General features: G+C 51.0%; 1 protein-coding gene across 14 annotated transcripts in view; it reads right to left on the bottom strand.

Annotated features, from left to right (window-relative positions):
- Positions 1 to 339: 339 nt before the first annotated feature.
- The window catches only part of LOC119971451 (cyclic nucleotide-gated cation channel beta-3-like), a 284,057-nt gene continuing 264,897 nt past the window's right edge, over positions 340 to 19,499 (bottom strand). For all 14 annotated transcript variants that reach the window (XM_038806991.1, XM_038806994.1, XM_038806996.1 and 11 more), the window contains 3 exons: positions 17,840 to 17,986; positions 10,342 to 10,525; positions 340 to 695 (listed from right to left, as the gene is read on the bottom strand). In XM_038806991.1, the coding sequence (XP_038662919.1) occupies positions 492 to 695; positions 10,342 to 10,525; positions 17,840 to 17,986 (535 nt within the window). In that variant the 3' untranslated portion in view covers positions 340 to 491. The remainder of the gene's footprint in view (positions 696 to 10,341; positions 10,526 to 17,839; positions 17,987 to 19,499) is intronic.

The raw sequence follows: 19,499 nt of genomic DNA, 5'->3' as shown, positions 1-19,499 counted from the left end.
TGCAACATCACACTATGTGAGCTGTGTTTATGAGTGCAAGGGAAATATATATTTGCTGATCCCTTGATACATTCACGGTGTGGAACATTGTGCTCTTCAATAATTTCTGCAAGCACTTTTCTGGAACTGGACCTGCACAGACACGGTTTGATTTTCCGTTTTGAGATATGTGACTAGTTTACCAATTGCCAAGATTGTAGTTCTGATTTTTCTAACACACATAGCACTAACCAACAGCAAAAGCAGATTCACTATTTGTGGGAGCTAGCCGTGCCACAATGTGTTTCCTACATTAAAACTATGGCTACTTAAGTGGCTGTAAAGCACTTTGAGACATCCTGAGGTTGTGAAAGACAATTTATAATTACAAACTTTCTTGGATGCAGTGACACTATGAGCCGAACTAAGTCAGTAAATGTGCCTTAATGTGACATCGCAAGCTCAGTTTATAACTGCTACTGTTAACAGACAAAACCAAATCCAAAGTAGTATTACTTTTCTGATTCTTTTTCTCCTTCATCTGGAATTTCTACAGACAGGATTTGTTCCTTATCGCCGTGGTGAGAGGGACTCATCCTGATCAGGACGGAGTAATCCGATGCTTCTGAAACAACCTCGTCATCATCATCCACCACCTCCTCTCCTGGAACACGTGACCGCCGATGGACAGGGGAGGAAGGAGGCATTGGAATAGGCTAGATACACGATGGGGTGAGAAAGATAAGGAAATCATATATAAGAGTAGCATGAATGATAAACAGCACAGATTCCCATCACACAACTGTGAGCTAAGTGTATGAATAGTGATCTGTTTTTACAATGTTTTTAACACAAATTGACGTTGTAGGCACAATTGGTTTAAACTGACCACTTGTCAATTCTATCTTTGATCAGGTTGGCACTCCTGAGTGAAGGTACTGTTTAGGAAGAGCAAAGAAGCACAGGCTGCTGAGACAACGCTGTGACAGGGAGATGCCATTAGTAACAGGGCATTTTATATGTTTTGAGTCAAACACAGGAACAAAATTCTTGCTATTTGGTACTTTGGGAGAACAAAAGACAGAATTCAAATCCAATGGAGGATTGAATTTTACTTGCCCCCAGCGGACATGTTTCCTGTGTGAGTGGAATGTAAATATAGCATAGGTGCCTACGCCACCACCTTCCTGCCTACTCTCGAGTTCTCCACCATAATCCCCAAAAATACATGGGTTGGGGGCGGGGGGGGGGGGGGGGGGGGGGGGTGGAGAGAGCGATTTTGGAGTGCTCCAACTGATTTGCAGCTTTACACATCATTTAGTATGCAACTGGATGACTACTTGAAAAGGAAGAGTGTATTTTCATCATTCAAAGATCCCACCATTCTGTTTCCTTGGTTGGGGAGGATATTGTAACTATGTTGTGGCTACTTGGGAGCGCAGAATAAATAGGAAAAAAATAGAAAAGTACAAAGCTAATTTTAAACAGTTGAAAAGTTTTTGAGAAAGGGTCACTTTTGTATGTTGAGAAAGGAGGCACTGCTAGCCCTGGTTCTTGGGAATGAAGTGAGGCAAGTGGATCAGTTAATAATAATAATCTTTATTGTCACAAGTAGATTTACATTAACACTGCAGTGACGTTACTGTGAAAAGCCCCGAGTCATCACATTCCGGCACCGGTTTGGGTACACGGAGGGAGAATTCAGAATTATCTAACAGCATGTCTTTTGGGACTTGCGGGAGGAAACCGGAGCACCCGGAGGAAACCCACGCAAACACAGGGAGAACGTGCAGACTCCGCACAGACAGTGACCCAAGCCGGGAATAGAACCTGGAACCCTGTCGCTGTAAAGCTACCGTTCCGTCAGTTGTTAGTAAGGGAAGATTTAGGAGACACTGATCATTATATCACAAGGTTTAGGATGGCTATAAAAAAGGACAGGGAACAATACAGAGTAAAAATAATTAACTGGGGGAAAGCCAACTTCAATGGGGTAAGAATAGATCTGAGTCAGAAAAATTACAATCAACGTTTGACAGGCAAAGCAGTAATAGAACAGTGGGCAGCCTTTAGAGAAGAAATTATTTGAGCAGTCAAGGTACATTCCCTCAAAGAGGAAAGGTATCAAATCTAGAGCAACCTGGATAATGAATGAGATAGAGATTGAGATGAAGAAGGAAACTTTTTCCATGACAGCCAGGTAGATAATACACCAAGTACCAGGCTGAATATCGAAGGTTCAGATAGGAAATAAAAAACAAATAAGAGCAGCAAAGAGAGCGTATGAAAAGAGAGTGGCAGCTAAATTAAAGGGAATCCAAAAGTCTTCTATAAGCATGTAACTAGTTAAAAGATGGTAACATGAGGATTAGGGCCTAAAAGGCACAAAAATGGAGATTTATGCATGGACACATGATCATGATTGAGGTATTAAATGAATATTGTTTGCTTTACCAAGGAAGAACATGCTGCCCAGATTATGGTGAAAGAGGAGATAATTCAGACAATTGAAGATTTTAAGATTGATAAGGAGGGGATATTGGACAGGCAATATTTAAAGTTGATAAGATACATTTAAGCCTAACTGCTCACTTAAGTTTGCAAATCTGGATCCCGGCCAGTAAGGGCAAGGTCCAGCTCGCGATGTCTCGCTAGACCTCGTTAGATCCTGTGAGGTGTCCTGAGTGTCGTGAATCTCCCAAGAGGCCTCTCGTGAGATTTAATGGCCTCATCGTGTCCCAAGTCGGGTGCGAGAGGCCCTTCGTTCGGATCCTGGGTAAATTGCTCCTTTGGAGAGCCAGCGCAGTCACGATGCGCAGAATGGCTGTTAATTATTCTGTGATTTTGTGAGTTACCATCTAGTACTTCTTATTCTGTTGAGGGTTCAATTACGAAGCAAAGGGCCATTTTAACAATATATCGCTAGTATTAGACCCTAGCATTTCATGAGGCCTACATTATTGGGGAAATATGTGAGGGTAATTAATTATGAGGGAAGTGGAGGATTGGGGGCAGGGAAGGAGCTGGCCACTGGTAGCAGTTTGATAAAACTGAATAGCCTGCCAGGCTACTTCCAAAAGGTATCCACATTGGGTAGCAGTTTTGCTTCCCTAAAGGACATTGGTGAATTCACGTTTACAACAAACTGAATGCTTCATGGTCACTCATACAGATGCTATCATTTTACTGATCAAATTAAAACATTTAGAGACAAATTCTAAACTACCATGGTGCATTTTGAAATAATGTTCTCCGGATTACTCGCCCAGACATTCCACTACCCTGGGGGGCATTTTGAGATATTCAGGATGGAGTCCTAGTGCAAAATTCCTCAGTGCTCAGTGACCAGCAGGACTGGTTGAAGTCAAGAAACACTTTTTCCCCTTAGTCTTAGATATCTACAATGCCAAACACAAATCTGTCATCTTGCGATCATTTCGAGACACTTGACATTAGGATTCCAACATCCAAGTAATAAAATTGCTCTACAACAGAAGAATAAAAATGACTCATAGTAATTCAGCCGTAAAACAGTCTTAGATTTATTGGGAGCCCATTTCAGACTACTGTAGTACACGCCTATTGTTTTAGCCCCTCCCCCAATCGGTGACGTCCGAAGCCCGCGACGCCCGATTGACGCCCGAATGACGCTGCTCTGTGTCGTAGAAGGGCGCGAGCGACGATAACATCGGAGGGGGTGAAAATGTCGGAGCCACGGAGGGCCGCCCCGAGGTTCTGCTATACGGACCTAGAGGCCCTCCTCGATAAGGTGGAGCAGCGCAGGGGCATCATCTGCCCAAGACGAGGGCATCGCCACCCCTCTAGTGTTGTGCGACGGGCCTGGCGTGAGGTGGGCACGGCAGTCAGTGCTGTGGGGCAGACTGGGGAGCAGTGCCTCAAGAAGCTCCACGACCTCACCAGGGTTGCCAGGGTAAGTGGCTCGAGAGTGCCCCCGGGTCACAACCCCCCCCCGTCCATGTCCCTCATCACCCACCTCCCCCCCGGGCACGAGGGGGAGGGGGAGGGGGGTAGAGTGAGTGGAGGATGGTTAACAAAGTTGGCACCGACGCACATGAGCGCTGCGAGTCCCTGCAGAGATGCCATGGTGTAGCTCCAACTTTCCCCCCAACCTGTGCCAATATCTGAACGCCCTGATGATACCTGCCGAATTGTGATGATCTATCTATGCCCCCCCCCCCCCCCCCCCCCCCCCCCCCCCCCCCCCCCCCCCCCCAAACAGGACAAGACTGCTCACAACAGCCGGGAGCAAACAGAACCGGAGGGAGTTCACCCGTTATGCACCCCCTGACAGTGTTCGAGCAGAGGGCACTGGAGCTTGCTGGGGGATCTGCAACCCGGGATGTCGCGCAATGCGAGGTTGGAGGTGCTGAACCAAGTGAGACAACCCTGCATGACAACCGCCCCGCCCCCCCCCCCCCCCCCCACCAGCCCATCCTCAGTCCCCTCACACTCTAACCACTAACCGTTCACCTGAAGAAGGAGCCGTGCTCCGAAAGCTCGTGTTTGAAACAAACCTGTTGGACTTTAACCTGGTGTTGTAAGACTTCTTACTGTACTCTAACCACTGGACCATCCTACGCCTGGCCAAGCGTGTCTAACTAACCCCTCACACTCTGCCCACTGGATCCCCCATCCTCTGTCCCCTCACACTCTGCCCACTGGACCCCCCATCCTCTGTCTCCTCACACTCTACCCACTGGACCCCCCATCCTCTGTCCCCTCACACTCTGCCCACTGGACCCCCCATCCTCTGTCCCCTCACACTCTAACCACTGACCCCCATCCTCTGTCCCCTCACACACTACCAACTGGACCCCCATCCTCTGCCCGTTCACACTGCCCACTGGACCCCCCATCCTCTGTCCCCTCACACTCTACCCACTGGACCCCCCATCCTCTGTCCCCTCACACTCTACCCACTGGACCCCCCCATCCTCTGTCCCCTCACACTCTACCCACTGGACCCCCCATCCTCTGTCCCCTCACACTCTGCCCACTGGACCCCCCATCCCCTGTCCCCTCACACTCTGCCCACTGGACCCCCCATCCTCTGTCCCCTCACACTCTAACCACTGGACCATCCTACGCCCGGCCAAGCGTGTCTAACTAACCCCGTATTATTCTGTTCCCTAGGGCATGCTGACAAACGTCCAAGGCCGTCTGCTGCCACACTCAGCCGAACATCCGCCACCACCACCGCACCCAGGGCCGCACGCCAGAGGGTGGCAGGAGGTCGGCCAGGAGTGCCATCCTCCAAAACCGGGACTCTCGAGCAGGATGCACAGAGGACAGCGACCCAGTCAACGGACTCACCTGACGCAGAACCAGACATGGGCCGCGTGCGCCCTGCGCTGGGATATGACTGGGACCAGGACTCTGCTGAATTTTTGACAGACGAGGACCTAGAGCTTGCGGCACTGCTGTCTCCCACACCATCCACCATCCCAGAGACAGTCACCTCGGTTGGTCACGGTCTGGTGCGCACCAAACAGCAGGTGGAGGTCGGAGCAGCCGAGGGGCTGGACGATCGGAGGGCAGCCCAGGAACAGCATTTAGCTGCCGCCCAGACGTTTCCCGGGTTCCTGGATTTACTCGACCCACCTGCAGAGCCGATGCATTTCGAAACCCAGGAACACAATGATGGGATGAGGGCCGTCTTCCAGCAGCTGCAGACGCAGTTAGAGGAGTCAAACCGCGTCCAGGAGCAGGGAGTTGTGCCGCCTATGGCAGCCACCCAGGCTGACACCACAAGGGTGGCGTCCGCGGTCTAGGCAATGGGTGAAACGGTTTCAGCCATGGGTCATGTTCTGCAAGGCGTTGGGCTTAATGTGCACGCATCATCCATGGCCCTGGAGAGGGTTGCCCTCTCACAGGCAGCAATGCGCCAGAGCCAACATGACATTGCCGGCGCGCTACGGGCCCTGGCCAAGTCTCACCAGGCCATGGCCCAGTCCCAGCACGCCATGGCACAGTCCCAGCAGGCCATGGCACAGACCCAGCAGGCCATGGCCCAGTCCCAGCACGCCATGGCACAGTCCTAGCAGGCCATGGCCCAGTCCCAGCACGCCATGGCACAGTCCTAGCAGGCCATGGCCCAGTCCCAGCACGCCATGGCACAGTCCCAGCAGGCCATGGCCCAGTCCCAGCACGCCATGGCACAGTCCTAGCAGGCCATGGCCCAGTCCCAGCACGCCATGGCACAGTCCCAGCAGGCCATGGCCCAGTCCCAGCACGCCATGGCACAGTCCTAGCAGGCCATGGCCCAGTCCCAGCAGGCCATGGCACAGTCCCAGCAGTCAGTCGCGGAGAGCATCGACCGCCTGACGCACGTGCTGGATGGCGTCGCGCACTCACAGATTGAGGTTGCACAGTCCCTGGCGGGAATGTCTCACTCCCTGGACTCCGTCTCAGCGAACCTTCAGACCCTGGTCGACACCGTTGCTGGCCTCCAGGACTGGCAGCGCCAGGTGACGGTGGGGCGACGGGGCACCTCCCCACTCGCACCTCCGTCTCACAGTGAGGCCCGGGGGCCACCGGGCTCCCCGAGGGAGGAGGTGGTTCTGGGGCCCGTCCCACTAACTCCATCACGGGACGTCCCTGAACGCTCGGCCTCCCCCTGTCCCATCCCTGGTGCATCGGGTGGGCAGCGGGCAGAGCAGGGTGGCACCATGTCATCCGAACCGCCCGCGGAGCAGCCTGGCCAATCAAGGCCGCGTCGCCCCAGGAAACGAGTGCCGATGGGGAGTGATTCTCAGCAGTCCGCGTCCACTCCTGCTGTATCATCTGGGGATTCACTTAGATGTAGTGGTAGGGCCCGTAAGGCAATGAAGAGGGACACATAGTAAGTTGGCACGGGTGAAGGGCACAGATTAGTTGTAGGGGCTAGGGTATCTGTACATAATATTCACCATAAAACTCACTGTTGCACCTAACTTGTAAGACTGTGTGATTTTTCCGTTGCCACGAGGATCGTGATGGTGACCGAGTGTCGCTGGGGTTGACTTCGGTGCCGGGTGTGCAGTCCCTCCCCCTCCCCCCCACAGTCGGACACCGTAGCCCTCGGCACTCCGACACCAACTACCCCACGCGGGCACGTGATGGAGTGTCCCTGACGAACTCAGTGATCACCGAGATGGATGGTTCAGCTATTGCCATGAGTCAGACTTTGTTTAACGATTCTGAGCTCACAGCTCATCACAGATCGGGCTGTCATCATTCAACATGGCACTGATCACACCCGCTGACACAGCCATCAATGTCGTGCCATACCGTCTGGCCACAGTGGTAAGGGTGATTTCGAACTGGAGCAGTGTACGCAGAGCGGAGGTGCGGGGGGAGGGTGGTGGTGGTGGGAGTTGTGTGCTGATCGTCTGCGCGAATGGCGATGCAGGTGGTAGTTTTGGTGTTCAGCGGTGCCGTCGCACACGGCGCGTGAATCTTGCTGCCACCAACGCGTCATGTGCCCGCTGTCCTCGCCGGTGCCGTCGTGCCGCCTCCTGGGCATTACCAGCACCTGGGTCGTGTCTGCGTGCTGCGCCCGACACACCACCAACCTCCTCCTCCTCCTCCGTCTCCGTGTTGGCACCACTGCCAGTGGCTTCTCCCTCCGCCTCCTCCACCAGGGCATCTCCCCTCTACATCGCGATGTTGTGCAGTGCACAGCGGACCACAACAATGCGAGCGACCCTCTCAGGTTGGTACTGCAGGGCCCCTCCGGAGCGGTCCAGGCACCTGAATCGCATTTTCAGGAGACCAAAGCAGCGCTCAACCACACCCCTGGTTGCTGCATGGGCCTCATTGTAAAGGGTCTTCGCGTTGGTCTGAGGCCTCCGTATGGGCGTCATCAGCCAAGACCTCAGTGGATAACCCCTGTCGCCCAGCAATCAGCCCCTCAGCCGGGGGGGCCGTCCCTCAAACAGAGCAGGGATGAATGACTGCGCAAGAATGTACGCATCATGCACACTTCCAGGGAACCTAGCGCACACGTGCATGATCTTCATGTGGGGGTCGCATACCACCTGGATATTAATGGAGTATGTCCCCCTCCTGTTTGTGAACACTTCCCTGTTGCCTGCAGGCGGGTGCATGGGGACGTGAACACAATCAATGACCCCCTGGACCATCGGTATCCCGGCCACGTTGGCAAATCCACGGGCCCGTGCTTCTTGATTTGCTCTGTCCTCGGGAATGGTGATGTAGCGGTCGGCGATAGCAAACAGGGCGTCGGTCACATCCCGGATGCACCTGTGCACCGATGCCTGCGATATACCGGATAGGTCCCCGCTCGGAGACTGGAAGGAGCCGGTTGCATAAAAGTTAAGTGCCACCGGGCAACTGGGATCGTGTGTCCTCCTCCCGTTCCACATGCCCGGATCTCATTCCAGACAATGCCGGACATCACCTGCAGGAGGAGACTCCGGTTGAGCAGAGAGACGGTGACACATATCTGTCACCTCCGGGCACGGTACACCCTAGGCCTCGATCGTCGCCTCTGGTGCCCTGGCTCCACCATCAATGCCTCCTCCTCCTCCTCCTCCTCCCCCCCCATGCTGCTCGACGACGGGCCACTCCGCGGCCATTCCCTCTGCTCCTGCAGCTGCCCCTGCATCCACTGTGGGATGTGGCTGTGGACGCTGCTCGATCTCCAACTGCAGTGCAGCAGACCCAACCACTGCGCTGAACATAGCCGTTCGGTTCGAATACATTTTTCTCACCTACAGAAGGGTGGTGGGGGGCAGAGAAACAACATGTTAGACGGTGGTTATTTGACACCTCGGCAGCCGCCTGCCACGGGATACCTGTGTGTCCCGGTGGCCTGGTCGCGCTGCTGACATGCTGCCAGCCTAATCCCTGGTCACTTTCTGCGTCCAACGGGCAGTTAACTACGTCCTCCTCACCGGTGCGTCAGTGGGCTGTGCCCATCAGCCACAGGGCAACCAGCAGCCGTGTCCACATCACCGTCCTGCCATGGCAGGGCGGCTGACATGTTGCATCCGGGGGTGGACGACCCACTCCACTCACTCCCTCTCCCCCCCATCCCCTCCCATTCTCCCTCTCCCCCCCATCCCCTCCCACTTCTCCCTCTCCCCCCATCCCCTCCCACTTCTCCCTCTCCCCCCCCATCCCCTCCCATTCTCCCTCTCCCCCCCATCCCCTCCCACTTCTCCCTCTCCCCCCCCATCCCCTCCCACTTCTCCCTTCCCCTCCTCCCCTCCCATTTCTCCCCCCCTCCCTCTTCCCCGCCTCCCCCCACTGGCCGCTGAGTTCTCGGGGATGCCTTCCCCAGTTTTCCGAGACTCCGGGACGGTCCGCTCACCTCCTCACTCCTCACTGCACGACTGGCTGACGACTTTTAAAAGCAGGTGTGGACGGCGACGGCGTGACCTGGCGTCACGATGTCGGGACTTCGGCCCATCCGGGCCGGAGAATAGCGGGGGTGCCGGAGAATCGCCATTTTGGCTGCATCGGGCGATTCTCCGGGTTTTTGCGCGCGAAACCCGAAGACAGAAATTTGGCCGTTTGGGAGAATAGCGGGAGCGCGTCAGACCGGTGACGCGTGAAAATCTGGCGCGGCCCACTATTCTCCCAACCGGCGTGACAGCGGAGAATCGCGCCCACTGACTCCTTGTCAAGCAATGCTTCAATTGTAAAATTATTATGCTTCTTTCCAAATCTTTTTGTATCTTTCCATGACCTCTACTCTGCCTAACTCTGCAATCTCCCCACAGCCCTCTGAGCATCCCCCATTTTAATTGCTCCACCTTTAATCCTCTTTCTTCCTTCTTATGAAAAATCATTTAGCTTTTTGTTCCTTATTTAAAAATTTAGAGTACCCAATTCATTTTTTCCAATTAAGGGGCAATTTAGCGTGACCAATCCACCTACCCTGCACATCTTTAGGTTGTGGGGGCAAAACCCATGCAAACACGGGGAGAATGTGCAAACTCCACACGGACAATGACCCAGGCCCTGATTTGAACCTGGGACCTCAGTGCCGTGAGGCAGCAGTGCTAACCACTGCGCCGCCGTGCTGCCCATTTGGCTTTTTGTTCTAATATCACTTTATGTGACTTGGTATCTAATTTTCCTTTATAATGTCTCCTGTGAAATGACTTGGGATGTTTTATGTGGCCTACTCCTGCTCCTTGTTTGTATGTTCAGAAAAGCCCTAACATAATTTGTTGTTGTTGAATTCTAATTAAAATTATCTCCGTTGCAGTGTTTACCCGTAATAGTGAAACACGGATTAAAGTTCTGCCTAATTCTGTTATTATACAGTAATAATAATAATATTGAAAAATACAACCATTCGATTCATAGACTCTCTTCTTATAACCCCACCTGCATTTTGGAAGATTCCATTATTTTCTGTTTAAGAACTGAGAATGTTCCCTTGATTCCAAGTTTTTCCGTTAATTTGAGGGCAGCAATCAATAATTTGGGAGTCTCCGGCCTCGGTGCGATGATGTGCTGGAATCCTCTTGCAGCCGGCTTTTCGTCTTTGTCATCTTTGGAAAGCAGTTTCCTGCAAATATATTACAACAACAGTTACTGATTTAACCAGTGCTGTTTACAAACAGCAGTCAGAAAAGCAGCGAGTGCGGCAGTTAATCACAGTATTGGATCAGTCCTTGGACATCATTCACCAAAAGTGCTGCTGAGTTGTGGTGAATGTGATTCACACCGGATTATAATCTGTATATACATGTGTCTATATTGCAAGTGCAGTTGCACTACCTGTCCTCCAGGGGGAGTAGATCTGGGAATGCTCGAGTTGTACGGGGCTTCTCCCTTGGCTCTGCCCAGGACTCCTCCCCCGGAAGCTGCTGTATAAAGATCAGTGCCACATGGTCAGCCGGCCAGTTCACCGAAAGTTCAATGGCTAGTAGGTTGGCTCTGTTGTGAGTATATTAAAACCGCTATTCTAATCCTACAAGCACGTGTACGGAGAATTGTTGGTTCCAACAATTTAATATACTCAGGAAACAGTCGAAGAAATCATGGAAGCAGCCCTCAAACCCGGACGCCTAGAACTCGACCCAGAGGATGCAGAGGCTAAGGAAATTATTTCCCACTGGCTGAGATGTTTTAAAGCCTACCTGGCAGAAGCCAGCACCGCCGGAACACCGGAGGAACAAAAACTCAGCCTACTACATGCAAGGGTAAGCCACAGAATCTCCACACAGCTAAATCCGGCCGGTTCTTACACCGCAGCGCTGGCGATATTGGACAAAATGTACGTTAGGCCCATTAACGAGGTTTATGCACGCCACGTGTTTACGACTCGCCGTCAGCGGCCTACAGAAACGCTAGCCCAGAGTTTGTAAGGGAATTGAACAATCTTTCCAATGACTGTAATTATCAGACCGTTACCGTGGCTGAACATAGGGAGCTTGCTGTGCGGGACATTTTCATGGCTGGCCTTAGTCTAACTATGTGCGCCAAAGACTGCTAGAAAAGGGGGCCCAGGACTTAGACACTACTGTGGAGGCTGCTACCACTATGGAAGTTTCCTTCCGCAGGCTTACCTCGTTTCCCGCGGACCCCGCGACCTCATCGTGGACCCCCGACCAACAGTCCCCCCAGGCCTGTGCCGCATGGCCCCCAGCTACCGCGCTGCCAAAGCCAGTTACTCTGCCGCCCCAGCCAGTTACTCTGCTGCCCCAGCCAGCTACTCGGCTGCTCCAGCCTGCCATTTCTGTGGCCAAAGCCAGCACCCGCGGCAGCACTGCCCGGCCTGTAACGCGACCTTCAGCAGCTGCGGGCGAAAAGGACACTATGCCAGAGTGTGTCTGGCGAAGAAAGCCCCAGCCTCTAACCCTCCCACGGCTCAAAGCACTCGTTCCCTGAATTCACAGGCCTGCAGGCCCCAAAATGCAGCCATCTTGGCAATCCTCCTCCATGCGGCCGGCCATGTGCGACTCATGGGGGCAGCCATCTTGGCAATCGTCCTCCATGCGGCCGGCCATGTGTGACTCATGGGGGCGGCCATCTTGGGATCCATCCCCTTCAAACTCTGAAACTCACCTCGACGACTACGAACTCAGAGGGCAGTCATCACGGGGCCACTCCAGCACAGCTGATCGAGCCACCGACTACCCGCAACTCAGTGTAGTCACCCTGGATCAATCCCGCCCAAGCACCTATGAAGTTCGATGGCGGAGGTCCAGATCAACGGGTACAGCACGCCATGCCTCTTTGACTCCGGGAGCACCGAGAGCTTTATACACCCAGAGCTGGTAAGACGCTGTTCGCTTTCTATTTTTCCGGTGAGCCAAACTATCGCCCTCGCTTCGGGCTCCCACTCAGTCCAAATCCAAGGACACACCGTTGCTACGCTCACAATTCGAGGCGCTAGTTATTCTAAATGTAAACTTTATGTCCTGCCCGACCTCTGCGCGCCACTCTTATTAGGCCTGGATTTCCAGTGCAACCTCAAGAGCCTCACCCTCAGCTTCAGCGGGCCCCTGCCCCCACTATCTGCAGCCTAACCACGCTATGCATCTCCCCCCCCCCTCCGCTCTTCATCAATCTCACTCCAGATTGCAAGCCAGTAGCTACTCACAGCAGGCGATACAGCCTACAGGATAGGGTCTTTATCCGATCGGAGGTCCGACGGCTGCTCAGTGAGGGGATCATAGAGGCCAGTAATAGTCCCTGGAGAGCTCAGGTGGTGGTCGTCAAGACCGGGGAAAAATTTTGCATGGTCGTCGACTATAGCCAGACCATAAATCGCTTTACGCTCCTAGACGCATATCCCCTCCCCAGAATTGCAGACATGGTTAATCAGATCGCCCAATATCGGCTATTTTCCACGGTGGATCTGAAGTCTGCATACCACCAGCTCCCAATCCGCCCGGAGGACCGCCACTACACGGCATTCGAGGCCGATGGCTGCCTCTTCCATTTCCTCCGGGTCCCTTTCGGCGTCACTAACGGGGTTTCGGTGTTCCAACGAGCAATGGACCGAATGGTAGACCAGTACGGGCTGCGGGCCACGTTTCCGTATCTGGACAATGTTACCATCTGCGGCTATGACCAGCAGAACCACGACGCCAACCTCCACCGTTTTCTCCAAATGGCACAGAAATTAAATCTCACTTACAACAAGGAGAAATGCGTTTTCCGCACAAACAGACTGGCCATCCTCGGCTACGTCGTGGAGAACGGAGTCCTGGGCCCAGATCCGGACCGCATGCGCCCCCTCTTAGAACTCCCCCTCCCTCATTGCCCCAAGGCCCTCAAACGGTGCTTGGGGTTCTTCTCATACTACGCCCAGTGGGTCCCTCAATATGCGGACAAAGCCCGCCCACTCTTTAAGGCCACACTATTTCCCCTGTCAGCTGAGGCGCGCCAGGTCTTCAGCTGCATCAAGGAGGACATCGTCAAAGCAGCCATGCGGGCGGTGGATGAATCCACTCCCTTTCAGGTTGAGAGCGACGCCTCAGAGGTAGCTCTAGCAGCCACTTTAAATCAGGCAGGGAGGCCCGTTGCATTTTTCTCCCGTACCCTATCTGCTTCAGAACTCCGACACTCCTCAGTCGAGAAGGAAGAACAAGCCATCGTGGAGGCTGTTCGTCACTGGAGGCACTACCTCGCAGGAAGGAGGTTCACCCTCATCACCGACCAACGATCGGTTGCCTTTATGTTTGACAACTCGCAAAGGGGCAAAATAAAAAATGATAAAATCCTTCGGTGGAGGATCGAACTCTCCACCTATAGTTACGATATTAAATATCGACCGGGGAAGCTCAACTAGCCCTCGGATGCCCTATCCCGCGGGACATGCGCCAGCGCACAGATCAGCGCGCCAGAACCAACCCGCCCCCAGCGCCCCCAGTCTCCGGTCGAGCCAGAGGTGTATAAAGTTCGGACGAGACCCCCCCGGAGTCTGCCATCGTACCGCAGCTCTCAACACCCACCCAGCCACCGCAAGAGGCTGCAACCCTGGTGCTCCGCAGATCGAAAAGAACAATTCATCCACCGGGCAGACTAACTCTGTGAGCCGCCACCCCCGCTGGACTCTATTTTTTTTCACAGGGGTGAATGTGATTCACACCGGATTATAACCTGTATATACATGTGTCTATATTGTAAGTGCAGTTGCACTACCTGTTCTCCAGGGGGAGTAGCTCTGGGAATGCTCGAGTTGTACGGGGCTTCTCGCTTGGCTCTGCCCAGGACTCCTCCCCCGGAAGCTGCTGTATAAAGATCAGTGCCACATGGTCAGCCGACCAGTTCACCGAAAGTTCAATGGCTAATAGGCTGGCTCTGTTGTGAGTATATTAAAACCGCTATTCTAATCCTACAAGCACGTGTCCGGAGAATTGTTGGTTCCACCATGAGTATTTCTTAAAAATCCTTTCATGTGAGCATTGCTGGCAGGCCAATATTTATTACCCATCTTTAATTACCCATGAGATGGTGACAGTGAGCTGCCTTTTTGAACCTCTTTTATCCATCTGTTGTAGGTACATCCACAGCTGTTAAGAAAGGAATTCAGGATTTTGATGCAGTGACAGTGAAGGAACAACTATATAGTCAGGATAGTTTGGGGCGAAAGGGATGGGGTAACCCATGCGTCTACTGCCCTTGCCCTTTTAGGTGGTGGAGATCACGGGTTTGGAAGGTGCTGTTAAAGAAAGCAAATCCCTGTAGTGCATCTTGTAGATGGTTCCCACTGTGCATCAGTGGTGGTAGGAGCAAATGTTTCAAGTGGGCTGCTTTATCCTGGATGGTGCTGAGCTTCTTAAGTATTGTTGGAGCTGTATTCATCCAGGCTCGTGAAGCATTTTCCTTCCTGCCCTGTGCCTTGTAGATGGTGGATAGCCTTTGGGGAGTCAGGAAGTGTGTGAAATTTGTAAAATATATTTTTTCATGGGATGTGGATATCGCTGACTAAGCCAACTTATTCCCCATTCCTTACGGTTCTTGAGAAGGTAGTGGTGAGCTGCCTTCTTGAAATGCTGAAGTTCATGAGTTGTAGGTACACCTACAGCGCAGTTGGGGAGGGAGGTCCAGGATTATGACCAAACGACAGAGAAGAAATGGCAATATGTATAAGCCGGGATGGTGTGGGGTTTGGAAGGGAGCTTTCAGCTGATGGTGTTCCCATGCGTCCGCTGCCCTTAGATGTTACCTCTCGATAGCAGTGGTTGTGGGTTTGGAAGGTGCTGTCTGAGGAATCTTGGTGAGTTCTTGCAGTGCATCTTGAGATGGTACACACTGCTGCCACTGTGCATCATTGATCGAGGAAGTGAATGTTTTTGGATGCAGTGCAAATCAAGTGGCTGTTTTGTCCTGGATGGTGTCCATTGAATTCAGCTCTTTTGTCTATGTTTGGACCCAGCCTGTAATGAAGTCAGGACCTGCATGGCTCTGGCAGAACCTGGCATAGTGCCAGTGAGTGGGCTATTGTTGAGTAAGTGCCGCTTGATAACACTTTTGACGACACCTTCATTTTACTGATGATCAAGAGTAGACTGATGGAGCGGTAATTGGCTGGGTTGGATTTATTCTGCTTTTTGTGGGCAGGACATATCTTGGCAATTTTATATATTATTGGGTGGATGCCAGTGTTGAAGCTGTACTGGAACAGCTTGGTCAGCTACGTAGCTCGTTCTGGAGCACAAGTCTCAAGCACTACTGCCGGAATATTGTCAGGGTTCATAGTTTTTCCAGTGCCTTCAGCTGTTTCTTGATATCACACTGAGAGAATTGAATTGGCTTAATATTGATATCTGTAGGGGCAGCACGGTGGTGCAGTGGTTAACACTGCCTCCTCATGGTGCCGAGGACCCCAATTCGATACCGGGTTACTGTCCGTTGGAGTTTGCACATTCTCCCCGTGTCTGCGTGGGAGACAACCCAAAAAGATGTGCAGGGTTGGTTAATTGCCCAGATTAAATTGCCTCTTAATTTGAAAAAAAAAGAATTGGGTACCCTAAATAAAAAAAATAAATATTGATATCTGTAATGCTGGGCACTTCAGGAGACCAAGATGGATCATCCACTCGACACTTCAGGAAGAAAATGATTACAAATGGCTTCAGCCTTGTTTTCTGCACTGATTTGATGTGCTCCCCCATCATTGAGGATGATTAGCTGTCTAATTGTCCACCACCATTCATGATTGAATGGGACAGGACTGCAGAACAAATCACTCTAAGTGCAGCTTTGGCAGAGACAAACTCCTAGAGAACAAAAGAGAGCAAAGTGCGGTTGGATAGTGGGAGGATTCTCGGCACTGCAGCCACCGAGAAACAATCTGCTAAACGCGCCCAACAGCATATTTGGTATGAAGTCAGTTGAATCGTGCCCCTGGTCCATTGGTTGCGGGATCATTTTGCTCTGTCTATTGCATGCTGCTTCCACTCTTTAGACTGCAAGTAGTGTGTTGTACCTTCACCAGATTGCCACCTCACTTTTAGCTATGCCTGACGTTGCTCCTGGTATGCTCTCCTGCTTTCCTCATTGAACCAAGATTGATGGTAATGGTTGAGTGAAGGATATGTCGAGTCGTGAGGTTGCAGATTGTGGGTGAATACAATTCTGCTGCTGATGGCTCACCGTGCCTCTTGGATGCCTGGTTCTGAGCTGCTAGGACTTTGTCTCCAAAAGGACTGTGCAGTTGTCACTCCTGTCAACATTATCAGATGCATCGGTGATGATGCATTGGTGACAGATAAGAGCACTGGCTGTCATGTATGATTTGGTGGTAGGAATAGTGCCTTTACCAAAATTCGTCAATAGCACCGCCCAGTATATCTTACAATAATGCTTGGTGGAAACAGGATATTGAAAGTCAAAAAGGGGCAGGTGTAGCCAAAATATGCGGTAAAGACAGTTTATTGTCATCTGTCACAATTTGCATCGTCACTGCTATAGCAATACTGGCTGACAGTAATATCAGCAAGAGGTTGGGAGGGGGGGGGAGGTTGGGAGGGGGGGAGGGGGGGGGGGGGAGGTTGGGATGAAGTGTGGAGTGGTAAGAGAGATCCTGAGATCTTTAACCTGCAACTATTTTTTAAAATATAAATTTACAATACCCAATTCTTTTTTTTTTCCGTAAGTAGTCTTACCACACCAGGTTAAAGTATAACAGGTTTGTTTCAAACACGAGCTTTCGGAGCACTGCTCCTTCCTCAGGTGAATGCCTGAGCAGTGCACCGAAAGCTAGTGTTTGAAACAAACCTGTTGGACTTTAACCTGGTGTTGTAAGACTTCTCACCCCAGTCCAACGCCGGCATCTCCACATCATGGCTTTTTTTTTTCCAATTAAGGGGCAATTTGTCGTGGCCAATCCGCCTAGCCTGCACATCTTTGAGTTGTGGGGATGAGACCCATGCAGATACCGGGAGAATGTGCAAACTCCACACGGAGAGTGACCTGGGACCGGGATCAAACTCGGGTCCTTGGCGCCAGGAGACAGCAGTGCTAACCACTGCGCCATCATGCCGTCCCTAATCTGCCACTGTTATCTAAATTGTGCAGTAGATAATAGCTTCCACTGTCCCTTCATGATGGAGCCCAACAGGAATATTCTAATAATACTGACACTTGTAAATGTGCTGGCGACAGGCCATTGGAATTCCTTTTTCACATTTACCATGACAAAGCTTCCAGAAAGGAAAGTCTAGGCTATTGCAGTCAGACCAAATTTTCCTTAAGGTGCTTTGTTAACATGTACATGTAACAGCTAGTACCAAAGCATTTGGATTTGAAATCTTGTACCTGGATAACTACATAATTCCTTAATTTAAAAAAAAAGCTCAGACTAAAAGGTTACTTTTCTTTCCTCTAATAAAAAATGAGGAATTATCAAACCCACGATACTTACTTAGCTTTCTTTCGTAGCAGTTTCTGAGACTCCGGGTAGTGGATTATAACGTCATTCAAGTCTTTCTTGTCGAGGATGAAGAGGTTTGCAAATCCATGGGCAACGACGTTTGCAGTCCGTCGATTCCCACCTCCCACCGACAGCAAACTGTTAAATTGAGGAGAGGAGCACAAGTGAGATTGGAGAACTTATTTGAAAAGACTTTCCCCATTGAAGTAAATAACAGAGCATAGAATTTCCACAGGAGGCTCTCCTGATCTACTGCCATAAGATCAGGGGATGAACATTTTTTTTTCAGCAAATTACACCATTATCTTTGGGGAGATGGACAGTTTTTTGTGGAGGTTACATAGGGAAATCCCAATGGACACTTTCTCTTCCTGCCACTAAATATTTGACACACATGGAAACCCATCAGTACGATTAAATTAAGAGGAAATGAGAAGAACATAGAAAAGTATCTACTTTGATACCATGATTATTCAAACTCAACGCACAAATTCTGTGAATGCAGCCACTGGAACATAACTTCTTGGAAAAGCTCAACAAGTTTAATCTACAAGTGGCTGAGTTTGACCGACCAGGGCAGGTTCAATGCTCAATGTGTGCCGAGGCAACAGTAGGGGCACTATAGTTGGCCTTAGCTCCCTGGTTTAGAGAAAGAGAAACTGGTCAGGCTGCTTTTTCTGTAGGAGACCTAACTGTAATCTACTGGTTTCTGGATAATCTACTAGTGTCTGGCTGAAACCTAATGATATCTGATTATATGGCATGAAAGGTAGGGATTAGGCTCAGTTAGAAAGATCCCCCACAGCTGCAGAGAAACATAGAAAATAGTAGCAGGAGTAGGCCATTTGGTACATTGAGCCTACCCTGCCATTCAATGCAATCATGATGATCCTCTATCTCAACGCCATATTCCTGCTTTCTCCCTATTCCCTTTGACACATAGTGTCTAAAAATCTATTTCTTTCTTCAATACATTCAGTGACTTGGCCTCTATAGCCTCTGTGATAGAGAATTTAACAGGTTCACCACCCTCTGAGTGAAGAAATTTCTCCTCATCTAACTGGCCTAACCCATATCCCGAGACCATGATCCCTTTGTTCTAGACCCCTCAGCCAACAGGAAATATCATCCCTGCATCCAGTCCATCCAGCAGAATTTCAGAATTGTATACATTTCAATTAGATCCCCTCTTATTCTTCCAGACTCCAGTGAATACAGGCCTAGTCGACCCAATCTCTCTACATACAACAATCCTGCCATCCCAGGAATCAGTCTGATGAACCTTTACTGCACTCTTTCGATTGCAAATACATCTTTCCTTTGGTAAGGGGACCAAAATTGCCCATAGTACTCCAAGTGTGGTCTCACCAAGGCCCTATAAAGCTGCAGTAAGACATCTTTGATCCTGCACTCAAATACTCTTGTAATTAAGGCCAACATACCATCTGACTTCCTAACTGTTTGCTGCACCTGCCTGCTTGCCTTCAATGACTGGTGTGCAAGGACACCCAGGTCTCTTTGTACATCAACATTTCCCAATCTATCACCATTTAAATAATACTCCACTATTCTGTTTTTCCTACTGAAGTGGGTAACTTCACATTTATCCACATTATATTGCATCTGCCTTGTATTTGCCAAGAGGAGGAAG

This window comes from Scyliorhinus canicula, chromosome 9 (assembly GCF_902713615.1).
Source record: "Scyliorhinus canicula chromosome 9, sScyCan1.1, whole genome shotgun sequence".
Lineage (NCBI taxonomy): Eukaryota > Metazoa > Chordata > Chondrichthyes > Carcharhiniformes > Scyliorhinidae > Scyliorhinus > Scyliorhinus canicula.
Note: the sequence above shows the minus strand (reverse complement) of the source record. Positions and strands in the feature narration are given on the sequence as shown.